Below are 24,408 nucleotides of genomic sequence, written 5' to 3'. Positions count from 1 at the left end.
TGTTTGCGGTGTTTAGTACGTAGTTGTCAAATGGAGTCATGGACCGACTGTTCTAAACATTGTGTTGATCATGGGTCATGGTTAGTGAGTGTCCCAGTGGTCATACTGCTGTATGGAGCAAGTGTAAATGACTTGGCAGGGTCCTGTGTGAAGGTGTGCAGTTTCTTAATTGTGATTTGGAGTTTAGAGTGGGAAGGGGTCTCATGGTTCCCCTGAGTGCTAGTGTGGTCTGGGTGCTGGTGAGGTAATGGCTGACTGGGCTGTGGGGCATTGGATGTAAAGATGACTCTGAGGCCCTATCTTGACCTCCCAAGAGAACCTGCTGAGCTCCTGTGTGGCAGGGCACTGTCAGCATTTTCCTTCAAGCCCTGAAAAGCCTCAAAATTGCAGGTGTCCAAGTCTTCCTAACCCTCCTTTTTAAATGGGAGCAGACATCTTTTGTTCTCCTGCGTGAGTTTGTAGGCATTTGGTCAGACATTGTCAGAGTTGTTTTCTAAATAAAGCCACAGAAGAGACAGCATAGTGAACTCTAATTCAATCCAGGTCTAGGACAGAGGTGGGGCACTCAGAAGACATGCTTTCTCTTAGCTGTGTGGAGAGCACTCGAGATAGACGTACAGGAAGGGTCAACCTAGTTTAAAAACCGAGGCCTCCTGCAAGGGAGAGTACTCATGTATTAACCTGGGTCAGGGCCCACAGCACTGGACACATATTGGGAACTAGGCTGAGGCCTCTGGGGTCACTATTAAAGAGCAAACGGGTTTGTTGTTGTTTGTTTGTTTGTTTGTTTTTGAGACAGGGTTTCTCTAGCTTTGGAGCCTTCTGGAACTCACTCTGTAGACCAGGCTGGTTTTGAACTCGCAGAGATTCACTGCCTCTGCCTTCCGAGTGCTGGGATTAAAGGCATGCGCCACCACTGCCCGGTGCAAGTGAATTTTTTGGTTTACTTATTTTTTTTAAGTTTTATTTTTACATATACAGTGTTCTGCCTACATGTAAGAAGAGGGCACCAGACTGAACTGTAGATGGTTGGGAGCCACCATGTGGTTGCTGGGAATTGAACTCCAGTCCTCTGGAAGAGCAGCCAGTGCTCTTAACCTCTGAGCCATCTCTCCAGCCCTACTTATTTATTTTGAAACAATCTTACTGTGTAGTCTGGCTGTCCTGGAACTTACTATGTAGATCAGACTGACCTGGAACTCACAGAGATCTGCCTCCCAGATGCCACCATGCACTTTGATTATTTTTTTTTTTAAGGTTGCTATTTTGAATTCTTTTTTTTTTGTTGTTGTTGTTGTTGTTTTGTTTTTTCCAGACAGGGTTTCTCTGTATTGTTTTGGAGGCTGTCCTGGAACTCACTCTGTAGACCAGAACTCACTCTGTAGACCAGGCTGGGCTTGAACTCACAGAGATCTGCCTACCTCTGCCTCCCGAGTGCTGGGATTAAAGGCCTGTGCCACCAGCGCCAGGCACTATTTGAATTCTAAATGCTGACTTGAGTTTGTTGCCACAGTCACTCCTGCTGCTGCCAAACTCACTGGCACGTTCTCTTGTGAAAGGTGAAAGCCATTGGTGTGCAGTCAGTTTCCTGCCTTCCTGTCAGAGGAGCGGGCTCATGGGATTGGGCCAGGAGTCATGCTTGAAGCATGTGTCTACTGGTTTGTTTGGGGGGGCCCCTGTGGCTCACTTTGGACCATTTCTTTCTTTCTTTCTTTTTTTTTTTTTTTTTTTTTTGGTTTTTTCGAGACAGGGTTTCTCTGTATTGTTTTAGAGGCTGTCCTGGAACTCGCTCTGTAGACCAGGCTGGCCTCAAACTCAGAGATCCACCTGCCTCTGCCTCCCGAGTGCTGGGATTAAAGGTGTGCGCCACCAACGCCCGGCTTGTCTTTTTTTTTTTTTCGAGACAGGGTTTCTCTGTGGCTTTGGAGGCTTCCTGGAACTCCCTTGGTAGTCCAGGCTGGTCTCGAACTACAGAGATCCGCCTGCCTCTGCCTCCCGAGTGCTGGGATTAAAGGCGTGCACCACCACTTTGGACCATTTCTGACTTGTACCCTTTAGATGGTAAGTTGGTGGCCCATTGGGTCATTTGCATCTAGTCCTGTTGTGTTTCTGGCCTTGGGGCTCCACAGAGCTAGAGTCGGATGGTGCCAACATCCCCCCCAGGATTTTGTTTCTGTGTTAGGACCCAGGTCTAGTCTCGCATAAGCAGGGCGAGTGCTCTACTGCTGAGCTTTGCACCCAGCCTTTTTTGTTTTGTTTTATAAAATTAAACTAACCCCCCCTCAAGCAGGAAAACAATGTGTATAACCTTGGCGTGAGCTGTGAGCTGCAGCTCTCAGTTTCCCCGCTCTACTTTGCAGGGCCCGAGCCTGGTGAGGTCAGTGATAAACCTGTCCTTTAACCCCCAAGCCTGGCTGCCAGGTGGGGAGTGCTGTTTGCCCATCTGACGGCAGAGGCACCCCTGTTTGTTCAGCTACTTTCCCTGGTGCAATTTTCTGTATTTTGAAGTGAACAATGTTTACTGTCTCTTGAGCTAAACACTCAATAAATAGCTGTTTAAACTGAAATAACCAGATAACTGTGGAGGACACAGCAATTTGCCAAACTTCGAAAACCAAGGGCACGATATGTGCCTGGGCCCAAAGATTTGGGGTTCTGAAAATCCAGAGCTGGCACAGATGCCAACTGGGCCAAACTCCCTGCCCCAATCCTGGTTTGGCTTCCACAGAAGATGACTGACTCGGTCTGAGGAGAGCAAGTGACTGAAAGCCCCTGGGGCTGTGGGAACCGCTGACACTGATGACCTTCAGTGACAGGTGGTGGCTCCCCCAGGGGCCCTGGCACATTTACCAGTCACTTTGTGCCACACACACTGGGTAGTGGGTTTTTCTTTGAGTCATCTGGACCTGGTTCTCGGGACAGGAGACAAGCTTGTACCCACTGGCTAGGCCTGGCCTCCGTGGGGTGGGTGTCTGTTTCCCCTACCTCAGAGTTGTTGCTGCTGTTACCTTCCTTCCTCAGACACACCTGAGGTAGGGCTATGGGGGCTCTTCCTGGTTGGTTGTGGGGTTTTGAGATGAGGTCTCATCATGTCTCCCTGGCTGGCCTCCAACTCGAAACCTCCCGCCTCTGCCTCTCCTAAGGTATTCATCACCACACTCAGCCTGGAGCCTTGGTGCTTTGAGGAAAAGTGGGGTGACAATTTCTGTTCACATGGTGACATTCAGACGGTGGCTCAGGTGGAGCACAGGGCTTTCTACTCTGTTCCTGAGGCTTCCAGATACCTTTTCTTCTGGGGGCAGCATGCCATTCAGTGCTTGTGGGCAACTCAGTGCCTAGCTTGAAGCCTGGCTCTGGTCCCCAACATCTCACACTGGGTGTAGAAACACGTGTCCATGATCTCAGCGCTTGGGAGACCGAGGCCTGAAGATCTTGAGATCTCAAGTTTGAAGTCATAGTGAAATCCTGTCTCAAAAACCATGGGAAAAGGATATACTAGTACATTGTCAAATGTGTACTAATATAAGCACCGATCATTGTGGAAGGCAGTTGTTGGGGGCTGGGACCTCTTGTAAGGTCTGGCTCTAGTGAGGACTGTGGTTGGCATTCATTCTCGGGACACATGGAAAGAAGGAAGCAGCCTATCTCACCCCGACGTGTGGCCTTTGCAGACTGCTGACCATCTATTGTTGATGCAGAGACAGAACCTGCAGACCTCAGATGCCAGGGGAGAGCACTGCACACGTGACCTTGTGATAGGGCACAGGCAAGAGTCATCTGAGCAAGAGAACTGAGTGAAATGTGGGCTGCAGACTTGGTCCCATCCTCAAAACGGCTCCTTACATAGATGGCCACAGACGTTTGGAAGTCAGAAACACTCCTCCCAGCCGTGGCGTGGCGTAAGGGAGCTCAAGCTTAGCTTTTTGTGTCTTGCCCCGCCCCTGTCCTCAGCTCTTAGTGTGCACATTTGCACACGTGCTTGAGTTCATCAAACCAGCTGGGTGGGGATACTCAATCTTTAGCAGTTTCCACCTTGGGTGTGTGGGTGTCTTTTTGAGGCAGGATTAGAGGCTGGCCTTGAACTCCACCTCCCCAGTACAGGAATTATAGGCGTGCACCATAGTGCTCATTAGGCCTGTGTGTGTTTGAGATGAGTCTGAATATGCGCTTGAACTGTTGGTGTCTGTGCCTCAGCCTCCCCAGTGCTGAGAGGTTCTGCTTCCTCTCCTCTCTCTCTCTCTCTCTCTCTCTCTCTCTCTCTCTCTCTCTCTCTCTCTCTCTCTCTCTCTCTCTCTCTCTCTCTCTCTCAAGATTTATTTTTCTCATTTGTGTGTATCCTTCTTTGTGCCATGTGTGGGAAGGCGGAAAAGCCTGGCAATCCCCTGGAGCTGGAATTACAGTTGGAGTTACAGCTGCGAGCCTCCAGATATGGGTGCTGGGAACTGAACTCGGGTCCTCTGCAAGAGATGCAAGCACTCTTTACTGACAAGCCATCTATCTCTCCAGCTCCACAAAGGTTTTTCTTAAGTCGGCTACAGTGTAGATGGGAAAGCATGTACAGTTGTAGGTCTTCAGAGCCGTGTAGCCAAGTGTGGTTTTTGTAAGTCTTTTTAATCAGCCATTTGGAACATAGCTTCCCGAGTTCTAGACTTTCCCAACATTGACAAATTTGATTCCATGAGATCTAAATACCCTATTTATGACTGTCACTGCTGTCACTGGAGCCTGGGTTTTGAAAGCTTGGAGCTCATGGTGCAAATGGAAACATCCTGATTTTCAAGTTTCCATTATAATTTTTGTGTTAAACTTGGATTTCATGCTTGCCCGTATCTCTGAAGTGGCCAGCCATTTGACCCATTTTAAAGAAAACGCTGTGAACCCTGCTCCAACCTAGCAGACACCCACTGTTGCAACAGTGGCACAGTGTTATGGGACTCACCAGTCACTTCTGCCTAGATCAGAGCCTACTCCTAGGATGGAGCTGTGCTCTGCACTATCAAAGGGGTAACTGCAGGGGGTCAACAGCCTCTTGTGGCCTTCCCCACGAGGGACAGACTCAAAGACATATACACATAGATGAGAGTAAAAATGAATCATTGTTTTGTTGAGACAGGTTTTCTCTTTGTAACAGCTCTGGCTGTCCTGGAACTCAATCTGTAGACCAAGTTGGCCTCAAACTCACAGAATCTGCCTCCCCCCCCACACACACCTTGTGCTGGAATTAAAGGTGGGAGCAAACAGTGCCTGACTAAAACTAAATCTCTTTTAAAAATTGAGGGAAGAAGAAGGGGAGATGAGTGTGTAAGCAGGGCCTCTGTGATGTGGGAGGCTGTGGCAGGAACGTCAATAATTGCAGCACATAATGAGCAGCAATCAAATGCCAGTGGGTCCTCGGCTGGGTGGGCTCTGTTTCCTACAGAAAAGGGCTGTGGTGCTTTGCTGGGATCAGGGCAGCTGTCACTTGGGGACCCACATATTGTACATCTTCTCAACGAATGCAGACAAGTGAATGCCTTTGCTGCTTGGAGCAGAACATTGTTTTTTCTTCAATATTTTTATCCTTTGAGAGTCTCATATGGTGCATTTTGAGCATATCCCACCCCACACCTAGATCCCTCCTTTACCAGGCCCTGCATCCTCCCCTTCCTTCCCATCTAGCTTGGGTTGTTTTGTTTTTTTGTTTTGTCTTCATCAAGGCCATGGGTTGCCTAGCTGCATGGAGAGTGTTCAGCCTATCAAGGGGTGCACCATTAAAGAAGCCTGCCTTCCCCTCTCAGCTCCACCAGATGCCAGTACTCAATGACCTGTGGGACTTAAGGCTCATCCCCTCCATGCTGGGATTCTGTCTGGCAGGAGAGTGTGCGGTTCCCGTGCACCCTTCACAGTGGCTGTGGGTCTGAGTGCACATTCGTCCTGTTGTGTCTGTTTCCTTGATCGGGAGGAGGATGGCATGAATGTCTGGTTTAGGACTGAGCACCTCAGCCTCCTGTCTAAGCAGGTTCTTGGCCCCTTTATAATAAATAGTGCCATGTGTCGGCTCCATCTCATAGAGTGGGCCTCTGATCCAATCAGAAAACGGTTGGGGATTCCTGTGGTGGTTGAGGTGGTTCCCCGTGTCACATGGTTGTGTGCGCCGAGGGGCAGAATCTTTCTGAAAGTGGAACTACAGTGCCGTGACCTGCAGCAGGTCAGCAACTACACACTGGGAACTGGTGTCCCACATGCTTGAGTGTCCTTTTACTCAGCTTGTGTAAGTCAGTGTTTGTACACACAATCAGCCATCTAAACCCCACCAGTGTTGTTCCTAGGCATCTTGCCAACTTTTTTTTTTTTTTTTTTGGTTTTACGAGACAGGGTTTCTCTGCATTGTTTTGGAGGTGGTTGGTCTAGCCTGGCCTCAAACTCACAGAGATCCGCCTGCCTCTTTGCCAACATAATTTAAGTCTTTTTTTTTTATAAAGACCCTTTAAAAAGTGCGCGTGCGTAACCCCCCATGGTGGTCAGGAGACGGCATATGATCCCCTAAATCTGGAGCTACAGGCAGGTGTGAACCATCTAACACAGGTGCTGGGGACCTGGCTCAGGTACCCTGGAAAAGCAGCAAGTGCTCTTACTGCTAGTGATCTCTTCAACCACTGATTTCAGATTCTTAGAGATACCGTGCAGCTGGGAGAGAGCTGGCCCACACAGGCACCACATTGCCTAAGACTGTGCCATTTTCCCAGTGTACCTTGGCCATGGCGAAAGGCCACATTCCCTACTATGCCTGCACTACTCAGGCATCTGGGCAGTGGCCGGCCAAGTGAGCAGGCCACTTCAGTCCTCTCTCTGCCTGGGTGGCTTAGCCCCAACCGTGGAGCCATTGCTCACCCTCTTTGAAGATGGGGTCCTAGGACAGTGGCCTGAAGCAGCCAAGTGCTTTCTTTCACAAACCCCTGAGGGATGTAGGATGACAGCCCTTGTCATTAGCTCATTCACCTTGAAGAGCTTAGTCCAGGTGTAATGTCTCCTAAGTTTGATGTCCAACATAGGCGCACCATGGGTGTGCCTCAAGTGCAGAATGAAGATGCCAGGTTGGAAATGGCATCCCTATGTGATTCCCCTTACTGAAAGTGGCCAGGGCAGGAGGAACCGTGTGAGTAATGTAGAGCGATGGGGGTAGGAAGGAATGCAGTCGGTCCATGGTGTCTTTTGGGGTGATGAAAGTGTCCAGGATTAAGGAGATTAATGATGGGCAGCAGTATTCCAAATGTATTAGCCACATATTGCATACTTTGCAGTGGTTCCCGTAGTAAATTTCTATAATAGGAGGGAAGAGAGGCTGCCCTGAGCCACTCTGTAAGACACCAGGCTCTTGAGAGGTGGCTTGTAGCGGTGGCACCTTGGTGACTTTGGGGCTCTACCTTATGCACATACAGCCACCCGAGCACCGTTAGTCTCCTGCCACTTCACAGACTGCTACTAGCAGATAGAAACTGTCGCGTGGATGGAGAGCTCGCAGAAGGCCCGCCACGAGATGAAGAACTCCAGGCAACTCATGACTGCCTTCAGTCCCCCCATAGGACCCAAGCCCAGGCTGTCAAAGTGGCTCTCAACACCTGCATGTACAAACGCCGCTAAATGGACTCAGCAGGGTGTGTGTGAAAGGTGACATAGTTTTTAGGGGTTGGGATACAGAAGTGGGGAAAGGGTGGGGGTAGAAATGATAAATACAGTATGCATGTATGAAAATAATTTTTTTGAAGGCTTGTCTCTGCTGGAGCCTGTTGGAAAAATCCTTACTGGGGCGGGTGGTGCCCTGCTCCCGCGCAGCCCCTGTGGAAGGAAGAAGACACCTGCATCTAGGATTGCTGTTCGTCAGTATTTTGAAGAATGGGGGAATAGTTTTAATTTATTTTAAATTGCAACCCTGTCTATCCCCAGGAAGGAATCGATTGAAGGAGTCAAACAGTCCTGTGGATTGTATCTGCTTGGTTTCAACAATTTACTCCCTAATTAATTATTCTGACTAGGGAAAACATTTCCCCTCTATGGGATGCCAGTGTTTAGAAGTGACACTTCAAATAGCTGATGGGACAAATTGGGGACATTTTATGGTTCCTGTCGCTTGTTAAATTTTCTTTTAAGAAGCCCCTTTGGCAGCTATATTGGGTCTGAGCTGGGAAATTAAGATGAAGTTTGGTTCTGTGGCGACCATGGAGCTACAGGTGCTGGTGGGGTCCCTGTGAGGGATGTTTCACTCAGGACAAAGCTGAGGCTGGTGTGGTATAGGATTTTCAATTTTTATTTCTTACTTAATTTTGGTAGGAAGAACATTCTGGGTGTTGTCTGGAAGGAATATCATGAATTTGTGTCTTACTATCTGGGTGTGCCCCACCTTCTGAGTGGGAAGGTGGCCTTTCTGTTTGTTACAATTCAAGACAAATGTGAGAAGTTTTTGTGGTTGAAGGAGCTCCTGAGACAAGACACTGGGCCTGAAAGGGTTTTCACCGAGGGGCATTCTTCTGTGCACAGTGGCAGCCAGCCTAGCTCACAGGCTTCTGGATGGTCCTGCTTGGGGCTCTGGTGTGTGACAGAAGCCCCTTGTCACAAGCAGGAGCAGAGGCGTCAAGCACATTCTCTATGCAGTTTTAGTCTCAATTTCCCTCTAAGCAAGGCTTCTCCTGTGTCCGTTAGTGCCAGTATGTAAGAGGGTTGCACAGGTCGAGGCGGGTGCAGACCCAGCTGGGATGGATGGCTGTGCTAGCCCACACTTTGGAATCTCACTCAGTTTTCTTTCAGTGCTGGGGCTTAGACCTTGTGCATGTTAGGTAAACACACTCTCCTGGCCAAGCTATATCCTTCAGCCTTGGACTGACTTCTGCACTAAAGGTGAGAGCTGGGTACTCTGCTCTTGCAGCTGCCACAAATTCAACTGCAGTCCCTTCAGCCTGGAGCGGGAGGGGCTTGTGTGTGTCCCTCCTGTGGCTCTCCATGGCTGGCCTTCTGCCCACCTTGTCCCCATCCACTAAGAGGGACTTGAATACATCCAACACATTCTGGCCTCACTTTGGTAAAGTGTGGGCGGCAAAATGGAAGAGCCAGTGATGATGCCCACGTTTTGACCGAGTCATGGGCTTATGACAGGCACATGGTGGGTGGGGGCATTCATCATGGGATTTTGGTAACTCAGTGACACAGATTCAGAGTCATCATGAGACTTGTTTTTTTGGAGGGGTGGTGGTGGGACTTGGAGCTAGCCAGTGAGTGTGATGCCACTCAGGCTTTGGCTGGGCATCACAGAGGGAGCGCAGAATAGTTTACTGAGCAATTTGAGGGACATGGGCCCAGAGCAGTCAGAGTATGGGAAACATGAGAAGTGTGGGAAGCCATGTGGTCAGAGAATGTCTCAAGTATATTGGTGCAGAGCTGCCTGGTGGGACACAGCCCTGCAGATTCTGGGCTATGAGAATGGAGGCAGGAGAAGAAGCTGAAGGGGACAAATGCTGCCAGTGCAGGCAGTGTAGGCAGTGCAGGCAGTGCAGGCAGCGTAGGCAGCGCAGACAGCATAGGCAGCGTAGGCAGCGTAGGCAGCGTAGGCAGCGTAGGCAGTGCAGGCAGCGCAGGCAGTGTAGGCAGCGTAGGCAGCGCAGGTAGCGTAGGCAGTGTAGGCAGCGTAGGCAGCGTAGGCAGTGCAGGCAGCATAGGCAGTGTAGGCAGCACAGGCAGTGTAGGCAGTGCAAGCAGCACAGGCAGCGTAGGCAGTGCAGGCAGTACAGACAGTGTAGGCAGTGTAGGCAGTACAGGCAGTGCAGGCAGTACAGACAGTGCAGGCAGTGCAGGCAGCGTAGGCAGTGCAGGCAGCGTAGGCAGTGCAGGCAGCGTAGACAGTGCAGGCAGCGCAGGCAGTGTAGACAGTGTAGACAGTGTAGACAGTGTAGGCAGTGCAGGCAGCGCAGGCAGTGGGTCCTGGCTGTGTTGTAAAAGGGTAGGGGCTATACTGTGAATGAAGAGCTGCACTACAAGAGCAACTCTTTGTGTCAGGGGTTGAGAGAGCAAGAGTGGATTAGGAGACAGGGAGGTATGGACAGATGGTTGAAAGGTGAGATGACATCCTGGTGGCTGACCTGCTGTTGGACTGAAACATCTGAAACTTATTCATTCATTTTCTTCAAGATAGGGTCTCTGTGTAATAGCCCTGGGGCTGTCCTGGAACTCACTCAGTAGACCAGGCCTGACATTGAACTCACAGACGCCTGCCTGCTCCCTAGAGTGCTGGGATTAAAGGCATGTAACACCACCACCCAGCTCTTTATTGTTTTTCAAGGTTTATTATGAATTTATTATGTATACAGTGTCCTGCATGCCTACAGCCTAGAAGCAAGCACCAGATCTCATTACAGATGGTTGTGAGCCACCATGAGGTTGCTGGGAACTGAACTCAGGCAGAGCAGCCAGTGCTCTTAACCTCTGAGCCATCTCTCCAGCCCCTGTATGTGTAACCAGAGGCGGAGCCTTCTCTTCTACTTGCTCTTGGACAATATTATGCCTCTAGGGCAAGCGCCCTTCCCCTTGGGTAGCTAGTGACCCTGCTTGGTTTCTAGCTGCTGGTCTGTGTTTCTTGTGAGCTCGTCTTGTTCACTTGCAGGGAACTTGTTTGTGTGCTGTTGAGAGGGACCTGGGCTTCTCTCTCCTACCTCCTGTCAGTGAGGTGGGTTTGCAGGTGTTACTGTCAGTGAGGTGGGTTTGCAGGTGTTACTGTCAGTGGCTTAGGGGTCCTGTGCCCCCTCCCTGCTGCCAGGTTCCACCGTCCCACCTCACCCTTCTGCTGTGTTAGAGCATGTGGAGTGATGAGCTCTGAGGAGGTCAGAGTGAGCTCTGCAGTCTGGCACTGGCTGGCACTGCTCTCTGCCCAGAGGTCCCCAACAGAAGAGCCATTTGCCAGTTCTCCTGGGTGGCAGGTGATTGATACCTTGGCTTGAGAAGGGATCTGTGTTTAGTAGGTTAGTAGAAGATGTTCATAGGTTCTGCTGCCTCCATGGAAAATACACCACTCTTTCCAAGACAGGCAGGGGGCCAAGGGGTGGGTGTGGGGGAGGGGCCACCTTTGCTTTTTCTTCCTGATTCTTTTCTCTTAAACTGCATCTGGTCTCATAGACTGTAAGGATAACCCAAACCTAGGCTTAAGCAAATTCCCGTTACCAGATCTGAGGGATGACTATTTGTGGCCTGTTAGAGATTCACGCTTGAGGTCCCAGTTGTCCCCCTCAACTAAGGCTGGGGAGTTAGCAGTGACAGAGGCCTACCTAGCCACATCGTGTTGTTCCAGAAAAGGAATTAGAACAGTGGCATCCAGGCCTGGCCCTGAGGAACTGACACCTTATTGGTTGTTATTGATGCTGGCATGTATGCAGATAGGGCACAGAAGTCGATAGGATAGTTAGTGCCCTCTTAACAGGTGAGAGTTGACAGCAGGGCTCTGACAGCACGAGCTCCCTGCTGTTGCCCTCTGGACTCATTCCTGAGCCTGAGCAGTGCTGGGCAGACCTTCTGGAGGATGATGATGGGAGGTGTCAAATTGCAGTGGTTTCTCCTGGGCAAATGAGCTCTGTGGGGATGGGAAGTCTTCGTGGAGTCTTCCCATGTGCTAGTTGGTGTGGACCCACCATGGACCTCAAGTTGGGCACATTTCTAGGTTTGTGAAGGGAGCAGTGGCTGCTCCCAGTAGCTTTGACTGTCCAATTTTTGGAGCCATGAATTGTTAATCCTGGATCTGCTCATGTTTGCCTTTGGGAATTTTCTGTTTTGTTTTTGTTGTCTTCCTCATGGTGGGTCTGTCGAGAACAAGTTTTACTGGGTAGCCAAGGGTGACTTCGCCCTTGCTGCCTCTACTCTCCAGAGGCTGAGGCTTGAATGCACCCCGTACCTGGGTTATGCTCCCTTTCTGTAGCTGCGGCTCTCATGTTAGCATTTTTGTGTCAGCTGCCAAGGACGAGGAGCCTTCTCTGCACAGGTATTGCCCACAGGTCTGTTCTCTGGAGCCTCCGTGGGGTGTGCAGAGGGTCACAGTGCCCAGTGCTCCCGGAAGTGGCCATATTTATCTGTCTTACCCATGCTGTTTTATCTTTTAAAATATTACCAGGTTATAGTTTTGAGACCCATTTGGGATTTTTATTTACTTTAAATGTTCTTAATTGAAACAGAATGATGTCGCTCCCTCCCCTCACTCTCCTTTCTCCAGTCCCCTTGAGCTACTCCCCTGGAATCCCTCCCATGTTCCCCTCAAGTTGATTGGCCTCTTTTATTGTTTTGTTATATAGATGCATGAGTGTGTATGTGTGAGAGTGTGGGTGCACAAATATATATCAGCACTAGCTTCTGAGCCTGTTTGGTGGTGTGTATCTGGTTTTAAGGCTGATCACTCTGGATCGGGCAACCAATAAGGGTGCTAACCTCAGGGAGAAGCTGGCTATCCCTCAAATTGCCCATTGTTCTTTGTCTAAAGGGTGGGTTTGTTTTATGATCATGGAAGTAGGTACGTCTGTCTCCCTGCCTCAGTACTCAGTGGGTCCCACATCCTGTTCTTTCTGAACTGAAGAGCTGCTTTAGCCTCGCTGAGTTCTGCTGATCAGCATGGGCTCCACCTAGAGGAGTTTGCACACTGCATTTTGCCTGTCTCTTTGTAAGGATGGATTTCTGGGAGCATGGAGGATGCTGCGTTCCTGGAACTGAAGGCTCTAGTCCCTGCAGCTGTCCTGTGTTTGTTTTCAAGGCTACCTGGGTGACTTGCTGAAGACACATCCTTACATAGCTCTTTCCATCATGTTCTCCCAAACACACCTGCTTGCTCTGAAGGGTGGCGCAAAGGTAGACAAGGTGTGTGCTGGCATCCTAGTGTCACTGTTAGCTAGTGTCATGACACCTCAGCTCCCCGTCTACAAAATAGGAGTCCTTCCTGTCTGCCAGTGAGTTGATATTGCTGGATGTGTGGCGCCTGGCATGGTAGAAGCCGCTTGACTTTTTAAGTGACTGGAGCTTAGAATTGGAAGGAAGGGGTGTCCATGTGCACATTCGCCCTGGGGGGGGTGCAGAGAGAGGGAGTAAATTGGAATATAGTCTTAGCATCTCAGATGCATCCGTAGCTGGAGGAGTTGAAAGCAGTAAGCTTGCTTTCCCTGTTGTTGGACACAGATGGAGACAAAAGGAGTTATCTCTTAGTCAGCTGTACGCTTTGGGAGGAAAAAGGACTCTTTCTTAGATTCTGAAGGTGCCACTGGGTTCTCCTGAGGAGGTGGCTCATACTGGACACAGCTGATGCTCAGGAAATTGGGCAGTAGGCTTCTTGGTCTGTGGTCTGCTACAGGAGTGGATCTGCCACCTGGGCAGTGTCCTGGCCCCTCCCCCCATGCCATTAGGCCTGAATAGGTGTGATAGATAAATTTGGAAGTTGGTGTAGACACACTGACACCTTGAGCCTGGTGACAGGTGTCTGGTGTCTCTTGCTGGAGAAGATGCTGACCGAGTGAATTAACTGTCCCTCAAGGGGGCTTGGGGTTTCCCCTAAAGACAGGCAGCATTGCATTTTGATTCTGTAAAGTGATTTTACTGGTATGGTCATTGATATCATTCATTTACCAGCGCTTCAGCCAGACCACGATGGTACAGAGATAGCTCTTATCTGTTTTATACTCCAGCAAGAGGCTCCCAGGACCAGCGTGGTGAGGTTAGCTCCAAGAGACTGAGGAAAGCCAGAGTGAGGGGCTGTGCTCAGCTTGCTGAGCTGTGTCAAGGCTCGGTGTGGGGCCCTTTTAGCAGCTGGAAAGCCTGGGGTGCAGGTTCCATAGCCAGCTTTCTAGAACAGTTGTGTGAATGTTGCAGGGGGAAGATGCTGGGCCTGAGGGGGTGTGTGCCTTTAACTTGTGAGGAAAACCTCAGAATTTACTGGACAAAAGAGCTTTTTGAGATAGGTTCGTGGGTTGTTTCTCAAAGAGTGTCATGGTTGGAATTTTATATTGAACCACAAAAAACAAAACAAAACAAACAAAACCCCAAAACATTAAAAACCTCATTGTCAACAAGCTGTTTCAGTTTGAGATGAAAGTGGGCAGTTGGGCCTACATATGTATAGAGTGTTACTGTCACAGCTAACCCTAAGCTGCTCAATGCATTATAATCACTTGCTGAAATAAGGTCAAAATATTTTTAGCAGATTACTCATTAAACCAAAAGGGCCACACACGATTGTAGTATGCCCTCTCTGGGGCCGCCCAGGGAGCCCTTCCTCCTCAGGCAGCACCGTCACACTCCTGGAGTGTCTACTCCCTTTTGCTTTTGCCCTCCAGGGCCTCACTTCCTGTTTCATCCAAACTACCTATTACGATGACAGTGGGAGATTCCCAGGGGTCTTTTGATTTCCTGGTACCATGCCGCTTTCAGAGAAGAGAGTCTCCAGAGACCAGCCCAATACTTCCTTTCTTCTTGTGGCAGAGGGATATCCTCTGTCCCCACTACCCAGGAGAAAGGACCTCACTGAAGGACCTGGCGATGGGAATAAGAGATTGATGGGGACATTAGCTGATGGCCAGCATTCCTTGTAGTGTGTCTCCAAGTCTTGTGTACTCTGAGATATTTACATTCTATAGTGGCCACAGACAACTCAGGAGATGAAGGCACACCAGTAACCTAATTCCTACTGCATTGGTCAGTGCTCACTTCCCGTGCTCAAGCTGGGGTTAGCACTGTCACAGCCAGCAATGCTGGGGTGGCCACTCTCTGTGCTCTAGAGTCCTGTGTACCCCCTTCTCATCCACATTGCAGCAGTGTTTGCTAAGTCTGGGAGCCAGGACCCGGAAGTGCAGAGGCCTCTTCCCTTCCTACTCTGGTTAGGTTGTACCTGCCTTGTAGCCTTGCACATTTGCTCAGCTTCCAGTAGAGTTTGCCAAGCTGTGGGAGTCAGAACTGGGGTGGGAGGTTTCTTACCACAGGCATAGTTCCCAGCCAAGCTGTACTTGGCCATGCCTCTTGAGCCAGATGCGAGGCAGACGTGAGCAAGAGTGTTCCTATGTTGAAAACTACTCCTGAAGCTCAGGCTGGGTTTGGGTTGGGTTTTTTGTTTACAGGTGGTTAGTGACGACTGGGGTCTTGCTTGACAGTGGTTTTGTAGTGGTTTTGCTGACAGTGCACAGTAGTTGTGTTCCCTCTCCAGCCATGGAGCAGATGGCCCTGATGCCATTCCATTTGTTGTCTAGAAAGACTGTGACTGTATTTAATGCAGCTCTGTCACTGTGGGTGGCTTGTGGCTCACCGGCATGATATGATAGTAGGATTGTCAAACATGCATCCTAGTCTCCTGAAAGCACCGGTCTGATAGTACCTTCTGTCAGTCTGTGAGCCTGCGGTCTCTCATGACCCACCTTGTTCTGGAGCCTGTGGTGCTCAGTTTGGGCCTGGACAGCAATCCTGTAGCCAAGAAACCTGACAAATCACCCAACCCTGAAGCATTTGGAGATGTTTCCTCTGCAGAACTGACTGGGAGACAGAGAGGCACTGGTTGGTGTCCACGTCTGACAGGGCATGGGTGTGGCATAGGAACTTGGATTCCCTGGCTATTTTTGTCACATTCTTTTCCTTCATAATTTCTGGCCAGTATTCAGCACAAGCACAGAGTTCTAGAAAGAAGGTGAGATATGTGTGTCTTCAATCATACTTGCTTTGAAGCCTTGGAAAGAACTCTGAAGTTACCTCATCACTCAAGCGGCAGGGCTTGAAATGTTACCAACTCCTTCCAAAAATGCCAGCGACTACCCTGTACCCTGGTGGGAGAGTTCTGGGCTTTGCTGTAGCCCTGAAATGAAATTCATCCTGGAGTTTGCTTGTCCTCAGAACCAGGCCTTTTGTTTTTCCTCTTTTGTATTTGTTTGAGGCAGACTTTTTTTTGTTTTGTTTTGTTGTTTTTCAAGACAGGGTTTCTCTGTGTTTTGTGGCTGTCCTAGAACTCACTGTAGACCAGGCTGGCCTCAAACTCACAGAGATCCACCTGCCTCTGCCTCCTGAGTGCTGTGATTAAAGGTGTGCTCCACCACCTCCTGGCCGAGGCAGACTTACTCTTAACCTAGAAAGCTTGCTGTGGCACAGGTGGCATCATGCAGCTGCTTTCTTAGTGCAGGTCTGTGTGTGCGTGCGTCTCTCTGTCGGTATACATGTTGAGGCTAGTGGTTGACATCAGGTATCTCCCTCAATTGCTCTCTGTCATATATATTTTTAGGATGGTGTCCCTCTCTGGACATGGGGCTTACCAGTTGGCTAGCCTGGCAGAACAAACAGCCCCAGGAATCCTCCTCTCTTGGCCCTCCAAATACATTGCTTTTCCAGTGGATGCTGGGGCTCTGAGCTCAGGTCCCTATGCTCTTATGGAAGGTGCTTTGCTGGCATCCCCCCCCCCCCACCGCCACTTCCCTTCGTAAGGCGCATTTAAGTCACCCAGGAGTGAAAGCATGCAACCTTTGTTCTGTGTAAAGGTCATATAACTCATATTTAGATGTCAGGACTTCAGTGCTTTCGACAGGTGGGTGGTGACAGGAAGCAGCCAGTCACCGCCCTTCTGGGAAGGCTGGTTACAGTCCCTCTGTTGTCCCTTTTCTCCCACTCCCACTGAGCCCTTCAGACCCAGTGTGGTAGCCCTTATGCTCTGTGGACACAGAAAAGAGCCTGGCTGGTGATTCAGCAGGCTGCGCAGGCAAGGGGCGGGGGATTCTCCTCATGGTTTCCAAGGTGACTTCCTCTCCATGTTCTGTGATTTGTCACATGACACCTGTGGTCAAGGACGTGGTCTTTAGCTAGTGCAGGGTTACAGTGGCATTGAGATGTGTGCTTGTCACACAGTAGAACCCTAAGGAAAGCCTGATCATGCGGGGCTGGGATTATAGGAGTTGTCTTCTGGGTAACTGCACAGGTTGGGTGTTTGTTGAAAGGTTTATTTTTATTCATACCTGTGTATGTATGCCATGTGAGTACAGGTAACCCTGGAGGCCAGAAGAGAGCATCAGATGCCCTGGAATTGGAACTACAGGTGGTTGTGAGCTACCCCATGTGGGTGTTGGGACTTGAACCTGGGTTCTGGAAGACCAAGATCAGGTCATGCTCTTCACCTCTGAGCCATCAGCCCCTGAACAGTTGGTTGTTTTTTGTTTTGTCTGTTTGTTTTCTTAGTTAATTTTCTATTGATTTTTGAGACAGTGTCTTCCTGTGTAGCACAGGCTGGCCTCTTAACTCATGATCCTCCTACCTAAGTCTCCCGCATGTTGGGATTTTGAGTGTACACCCCAATTCTTTTGGTTAATTCTATGGAAAATCTCTGGACAGTCACACCCATTGGCTTGCACATTTCCCAGAGTGGCTTCTACGTGGACCCCTAGCACTTGTATGTGGGAGCATTTTGTAATCCTTCTGCTCTGGAATGCCTAGAGGCAGGCCCAGGGCTACATGCTGGCCCTGGGTGGACATACTAGGACGCATTGTGGAGGTGCAGCTGTCAGGGCACCAGCCTCCTGAGTTAAACTTGATCCCGCCCATGCCAGCAGCCTGCTTGATGAGCAGACGCAGGAGAGGCTGGTTGCCATGGCAGTGGTAAATGGTGAACTGACGCACATTGTTGTAGCCATGGAGACAGCAGAGCCCCTACTATGTCTGCAGGGTGCTGGCCTGACCTCCCAGCCATTCCTGCTTCGGGAGGGCAGGTGCCACGGTTCCTGAATGGCCCCAGAGAGGAACACTTGTCCTGTCCATCCCCCATAGCCAATCTGAGGGCAGGTTTGATGTTGTCAGGAGCCTGCACAAGCTTCTGCCTTCAGAGATGAGGCCCGACTGGCCCCCAGGGAGGCTGGTTCTCACGAGTTCAGGTCACGAGTTCCCTTGTCATCCCGGTGACGCTTGTGTGGGAATTTTTTCTAGAATAATGGTTTTCATAGATGAAACAAAATATATAGGTTGATAGATCAAATTAGTCATACTAAAATAAAAGCCATTGAATGTCAGATCTTATGTGGGATACAAAATAAGGACCTATTTATCACATGTGAGTGCAAAGTCCCTCAGGCAGTGGGAAGCGCGCTGCAGAGCTTGGAAGGGCAGCTGGACAGACAGGGCTAAGCTTTCCTAAGATGACTTGGGCCAGCACTTGGGAGGTAGAGAAAGGAGGATCTCTTGAGTTCAAGGCCAGCTTGGTCTACAGAATGAGTTCTAGGACAGCCAGGGCTACACAGAGAAACCCTGTCTTGAAAAATAAAAAGCAAAACAAACAAAAAAGAAGAAGAAAAGGAAAAAAAGAAAGATGTTCCGGGTGAGGGTGGGCTGAGGGAGGACCCACAGAGTGCACATAACCCCTGGCTCCTGTCGGGTCCTTGTGTCCATGTACACACTGGGTGCCAGGAAGTGTCATTCATCCTGGAATGGCCTACAGTGGTCTTATAAGCTGTGAGGTGCCAGGGCCACAGATGAACTCATGGAACTAGGAAGCCATAGGCTAGATGCTACAGCCTGGAGAGAAGGACACGTGTGTCTGGAAGGCCAGCTCTGAGGGAGGGGGCTGTGAAGCCCTGCTGGGTGTCTGAGTCTGTCCCAGGATGGAGATGAAGGCACGTTGTCTCGGGTAGGCTGTCCCAGTCTCTGGGTAGTCCAGAGGCAGCTTGCAAAGCACTGAGGTAGCTCTTTGGAGACTGGGCTGTGGGCCTAGTGTAATGTTAAATGAAGAAAGGGTGTGGAAAAGCCAGTAGGCCTAGCTGGTACATGCACACCTAGAAGGCTCTTGCAGGGACTGTCTTGTGTGGTGCTATTCTCTGCGTGTTCATTGGCTCTTTTCTTCTGTAACTTTTTATTATCAATGTTGAAGAGAAACTGAACTAACTAGGCCCCTTCACTTAGTCCCCACACGTGCTGTTGGCTAAGAAAATTCCTGTGCAGAGGGCCAGGCCAGGTGAGGAGCGGTGTGCAGGGTGGCAAGTTCTCCTGTCCCTGGGTCCTCTATGGAAAGGGAGCCTAGGTTTTCCCAGAAGGCACCATGACCTTCCTTGGCAGTAGTTTGTGGCCTGCAGCAGGCTCCTTGGGTAGGACAATTTGTCTCTCACTCACTTCCTGATTGCCCTGGAAGGAGTGGGCTGGGTATTCCACCCAGGGCTGCCCCACACCCCCCAGAAGCAAGTTCTCCCAGAATTGTTGACTAAACAGTACTGGTCTGGGTTGTAAGCGATGTTCCAACTCACCCCCCCCCCGCTCCACCACCATCACACACACCCTGCCCCTTCCCACTACAAGGGATGGGCAGTGTGATGGTAACGTGGGCTGTCAGGACCAAGCCACAGGATTCTTTAGGACCCTTCCTTAGGTGCCTGAGAACACCTAAGGAAAAAGTAGGCCCATCCTGCTGCTGCCACACACAGCCCTGGAAATGTGGAGTGGCCCTCCTTCCCTGGATTCTCTCCTTGAACCATCTGCTCAGCTTTTGTCAGTCAGTCATAAAGGGAGGCTGAGGGCCTTCTAGCCCTGATGACTTGGGACAGGCTTTGCTGGGGACCCAGGGCATTCCAAACCTCATGTAGGTGTCCTTTAGGTTGCTTCCAGGACCCAGCTGTGACATATATAGTATTCCCTAACCCCTATCTGGGGTTGGAGTTTGTGCTTGAGCTGAGTGCAATCAGCCCCAGAGTGTAGTAGCACTGTCCCTTAGAGGGGAACGTGCATACCCATGTCCAGGGGTGCTGCTGGAAGGTGGGGGGAGGGTAGGCTTGGGGACAGGAGTCCCCATGTGTCTGCCTTCCTGCATAAAGCCCATGCTAGCGCAGGCTCCCTGATTCTCCCAGGACTTCTGAGGCCATCCTGTACTGCGGCAGGCTTGCTCACAGGCGCCTCTTTTGGCATCTGTCACAAACACCAAATCTCTTGGTCTTCTGGACCCGGCTGCTCATACAGGAAGTCGATTACTCACTCTCTGTTTCCCTTTTGCTGTTTGTGATGTGGCTCTAAAAATGGAGCTCTAAAACAAACGTGCTAAGTGATCAGCGAGTCAGCAAACACGGGTGCCTGTGCTGTCTGTCCCTGGGAGTCTCCCTGCCAGGGAACCCGCTCCAGTAAGCAGTATCTAACTTTTAAGGGTATAACACCGCCATGCTGAAAGGTGACACTGTTCCTCCCTGGGGCCTCCCTGGTACCAAGCATTTCCTGAGAAGACAGAACTAGAAACACATTTAGGACAAGCCTAGGAGAAAGATTGCCTGTGTGTGTGTGTGTGTGTGTGTGTGTGTGTGTGTGTGTGTGTGTGTGTGTGTGTGTGTGTTGCCTGGGTTTGGGGGAGGAGGGCCCCAGGTGCTTGGGGGATGGAGAGCACAGCAAGGGAGTCTTTAGTGCTTTCCCTCACTTACCTCAGTGTCCTCAGCGTCAGACTGGAGGAGTGTGAGGGTGTATGGGGTGCCTTCTTCTGCCTCTCTCACTCAGCACATTACCTGTCAGACTCAGAGCCTGCACCACACAAGTTGAGCTGTTTGGGGCTCTGCTCCTTTCTCATGGAGTTCTGTTCCTGCAGATCCAGCTTCTCCAAAGCTTCAGGTCCAACCATCCTGCTTGTTTGGCAGTGTGTACTTGGGACTCCCCAGAAGTGATAAAAATAGGCCTCTGGTGCCTCCCAGAACTAGAGTCTCAGAAGAGGGATCTTGGCACTTGAGAAGATGTCTAGGCCAGAGAACTTGTATGATCCAAATGAGATTTTTATATTCTACATGCCTTTCCTAGGAAGTAGCTACATTTTCATTCTTTTTAGAAGTGATGGGAAAAGTATCTTGTGAAATCACATTTTATATTTCCCATTCCTTTATTAAGGTTGGTGGTGCTCCTTAGCTCTCTGGCTGGTACAAAGAGGAGGGCTTTCGGGTGAACTGAGAAGTGGGCCTCTGTAAATGAGCACTTAGGCCAAGACAGGAGGGAGGACCCTGGGCTCTTTGTTCCCCAGGGTGCCTTTGTAAGCTGGGGTCTGCCCAACCTGTTGGCTGGGTGTGGCTATTGGCTCCCTTGTAATGTGTGTGTCTGAGCTTGGACCAGTCAGGACTACCAGAAAGCAGGGACCACACATCTGTTGACTGGTTTTTGTTTTTGTTTTTGTTTCTTAGTCTTCCTTTGACCTGAAGGGAAGGAACAGGTTTGTTGAGATCCTGGATATTGTGTGTCCTGGTCAAGATCTGTGGAGGGAAGGATGGCCATGTCCTGCTGAGCTAATGAAAGCTAACTGACTTCCTCCTGCTGGGTACCACTCATCCAGAAAAGGCCAAATGCTGCTTGAGAGCAGTTTTTCTTATACCCTGGCCTGCCCCCAACATATCAGGGCTATAAGAGGGGGCTGGTGGAGGGGTGCCTGTTTTCAAAGCTGTGGAATGTGGAGGACAGATCTGACTGCTTCCAGACAGCACAGCTAAGCTCAGCAGTGCACGCGTGTGCACACATGAATTGTAATCTTCCTAAATTTGTGATTTGTCCTTTCCTGAAGTTGGAGTTGGTATGACACTTTCCCACGACTACATCCAAAGTAGTTACCTGTGCTACAGTACATGCCTGCAACTGGTTTATGTACTCCAGAGACAGAGATAGGAGAATAGCTGTAAGCTGGAGGCTGGCCAGCCTGTTCTATCCAGGCCAGACAGGACTACCTGTCTCCAAAATCCAAAGCAGAGCATAAAGAAATGGTTTGAATAGCAGAGGGGACACTTTTGCCTTGACAAGTCTGACTTGTGTCACAGATAAGCCTTGTCTGGTGGGTCTTACTTTCCCTACTAGCAATTGATTCTGCTCCATTGCTCCAGTTCCCCATAGGCAGCACAGGGGAACTCAAGGATTGGGATGACTTTGGTCACCACAGCACACCTCTGTTCCCAGCCCACCTCCCACTGCACACCATTGGCCAATAGCTAGCCCAAGGGGTCAGTCACTCCAGCAACGGCTTCAGTTGTTGTTTGGGTTAGTGTTAAAACACTATCTCTGGGGGCTGGAGAGATGGCTCAGTAGTTAAGAGAACTGGCTGCTCTTCCAAAGGATCAGAGTTGAGTTCCTAGCACCCACATGGCAGCTCACAACTTACTGCCTGTAACCCCAGTTCTAACACTCCCACACATACATGCAGACAAAGCACCAATGTACATAAAAGGAAAAAACAAACAAACAAAACCACTACTTTGGGAAATATGGCTTGGTCCACTGCCAGGCTGAGGTTCTTAAGCTATAGTTTCCAGGGTCAGAGAGAGCCGTGTGTACTTGTGGAAGTCAGAAAATGTCACAGGTGCTGTGAATGCTGGGCGGGGCATATGTGTGATCTCTGGGGACAGGAACTCTACACACTGAGAGTCTTCCTGTACTTGTGTGAGCCCCGGCTTCCTTGGGCAGTAGCAGAGAGTCCATCAGGTGTGTCTTGGTTTCTGTTGCACCATCTCAACCCTGGGATGGCAGCACAGCATAACAAACAGACTAACTCTGGGTAGGAATAAAGGGAAATGGAGTTGGGGGAGAGACAGTGGGGTACAGTCATCCTAGGTGATGGCTGCTGAAGTGGGTGGGTGGGGCAGTGGTTAGAAACGACTTGAGTTCTTGGGCACTGCCATGCACCTGGGCACATGGACTAGATACTGGAGAGCCACAGAGGGCTTGATTTGAGAGTAAGGGCTGTATGACATGACACTCAAGGCCAGGTGTCTAAGGAATATTCCACCCCAAGCCTACCCAAAACTCCTGTGCTGGGGCTGTGCATGGTTAGATGGCATCCCCAACTGGGGAACACAGAAGGCAGTGGCCCACTGGGAAGAAGCAGGAGAAGTAAGGTGTACCGCGTAGCCTCCTGGGAGGGCTAGGTCTCAGCCACACTGATGGAATGGGAGTTTGAAGAAGAGAGTCTAGCTGTGGCCACAGTGAGGACTCTCTTTGAGCCTTGATGAGAGATGGAAGTCTCCAGCGGAGAAAAGCCGTCTTAGTGATCTGGGAGAACATGGAGAAGATATTGGTGGGGAAGGGTTTGGCACAGTCACTGATGAGCAAGCTGCCAGCGGCAGACCCACCATTGTGTCCCCTGCCCCTGGTAGGTGGGGGCCTCTGTGGTGAGTGGGGAAACAAGGTGGGATACCCGGAGAGGTGTGGGGCTCAGGTCCAAAGGTGTGGGGAGGTTGGGTTGGGCACCAGATTCTGATGATAAGTCAGAGTTGGCCATTCCTGACCTCTGACCTCTGATGTCTCTCCACTCTCCTCTAGTTCTTGCGTCTCCTGCTCCGTCAACATCACCTATCCCAGGATATGGCTTCAAGCCTCCACCTCGGCCGGACTTCGGCACCTCCGGGAGAACAATCAAACTACAGGCCAATTTCTTTGAAATGGACATCCCCAAAATTGACATCTATCACTATGAACTGGACATCAAACCAGAGAAATGCCCAAGGAGAGTGAACAGGTATTCCCGCCCATCTGTGTACCTAATTGACTCACAGATGCTTGTCAGTCTTCTGACTCTCTACCATGAAACTGCTGTGATGTACTTTTAAATGGTTTTGGCTTTGAGATGTAATCTGAGTACGGGGACATCCCCACACTGTAAAAGCCCTGCTCCAGGAGTTTGAACAGGTGTTGATCCATCGCTTCTTCCAGTTAGTTAGTCTGCCCTGAAGCCACATAGTTGCAATTTTCTCAGCTTATATTATTTCCTGCCCACAGAAGCCGTGCAACAAGGTGTCTCACATTGGGCCCCGCTTCTGTGCTCCAGCATTGTCTTTTTGAGATTCATCTGTGTTGTTCTGTTTGCTATAGTAGTGATTTTTAGCATTGAATTGTGTGTCTGCATCTGTGAGGGAAGGTAAATGTCCATGTGTGTGTGTGGAGGTTGATGGTGAGCAGCTCCCTGGATCACACTCCATCTTATTCATGGAAGTAAGGTCTGTCTGTCATTCACATCCAGAGCTCTCTGTTACCACTAGTCCAGCTTTCTTTGGAACTGCCCTTTCTTCCCCAGTGGCTGCCATGACTGGCTGGCATTTGCATGAACTCTAGTGATCTGAACTGTAGTCCTCATGCTTGTGTGGCCTGGATTGAGTATTGATAATTGATCCCTTCATCTTCTTGTTAACGCCGGGGTGGCTTAAGCTGTTAGGAATGAAGCTCCCATGAAAGAAGACCCTCTTTTTTCCTGTCTTCCTGTTTTGAATGGATATGGGCTTTCCTTTCCAGGGTGAGGAGTGGGTTTCACTCACTACCTGCGTGTTTGCCAGGCTTGTCTCAGGCAGGTTCAATTCTCTTTCCATCAGCGAGTCTAGAAGAGTGGGCTGGTTTATCTACACCCTGTCAGCACTGGAGACATTTCCGCTCCTCTTCTGTGGCCTTCATCCTCATCTCCTGATAGTTGATGAGTGTCTTCCCCTT

General features: G+C 50.1%; 1 protein-coding gene across 1 annotated transcript in view; it reads left to right on the top strand.

Moving 5' to 3' along the window:
• The window catches only part of Ago2 (argonaute RISC catalytic component 2), a 76,291-nt gene that overhangs the window by 11,247 nt on the left and 40,636 nt on the right, over nt 1-24,408 (top strand). Inside the window, exon 2 of the mRNA XM_040736366.1 lies at nt 23,251-23,446. Coding sequence (XP_040592300.1) covers nt 23,251-23,446 — 196 coding nt within the window. The remainder of the gene's footprint in view (nt 1-23,250; nt 23,447-24,408) is intronic.

This window comes from Mesocricetus auratus, unplaced genomic scaffold (assembly GCF_017639785.1).
Source record: "Mesocricetus auratus isolate SY011 unplaced genomic scaffold, BCM_Maur_2.0 Super-Scaffold_100055, whole genome shotgun sequence".
Lineage (NCBI taxonomy): Eukaryota > Metazoa > Chordata > Mammalia > Rodentia > Cricetidae > Mesocricetus > Mesocricetus auratus.
Note: the sequence above shows the minus strand (reverse complement) of the source record. Positions and strands in the feature narration are given on the sequence as shown.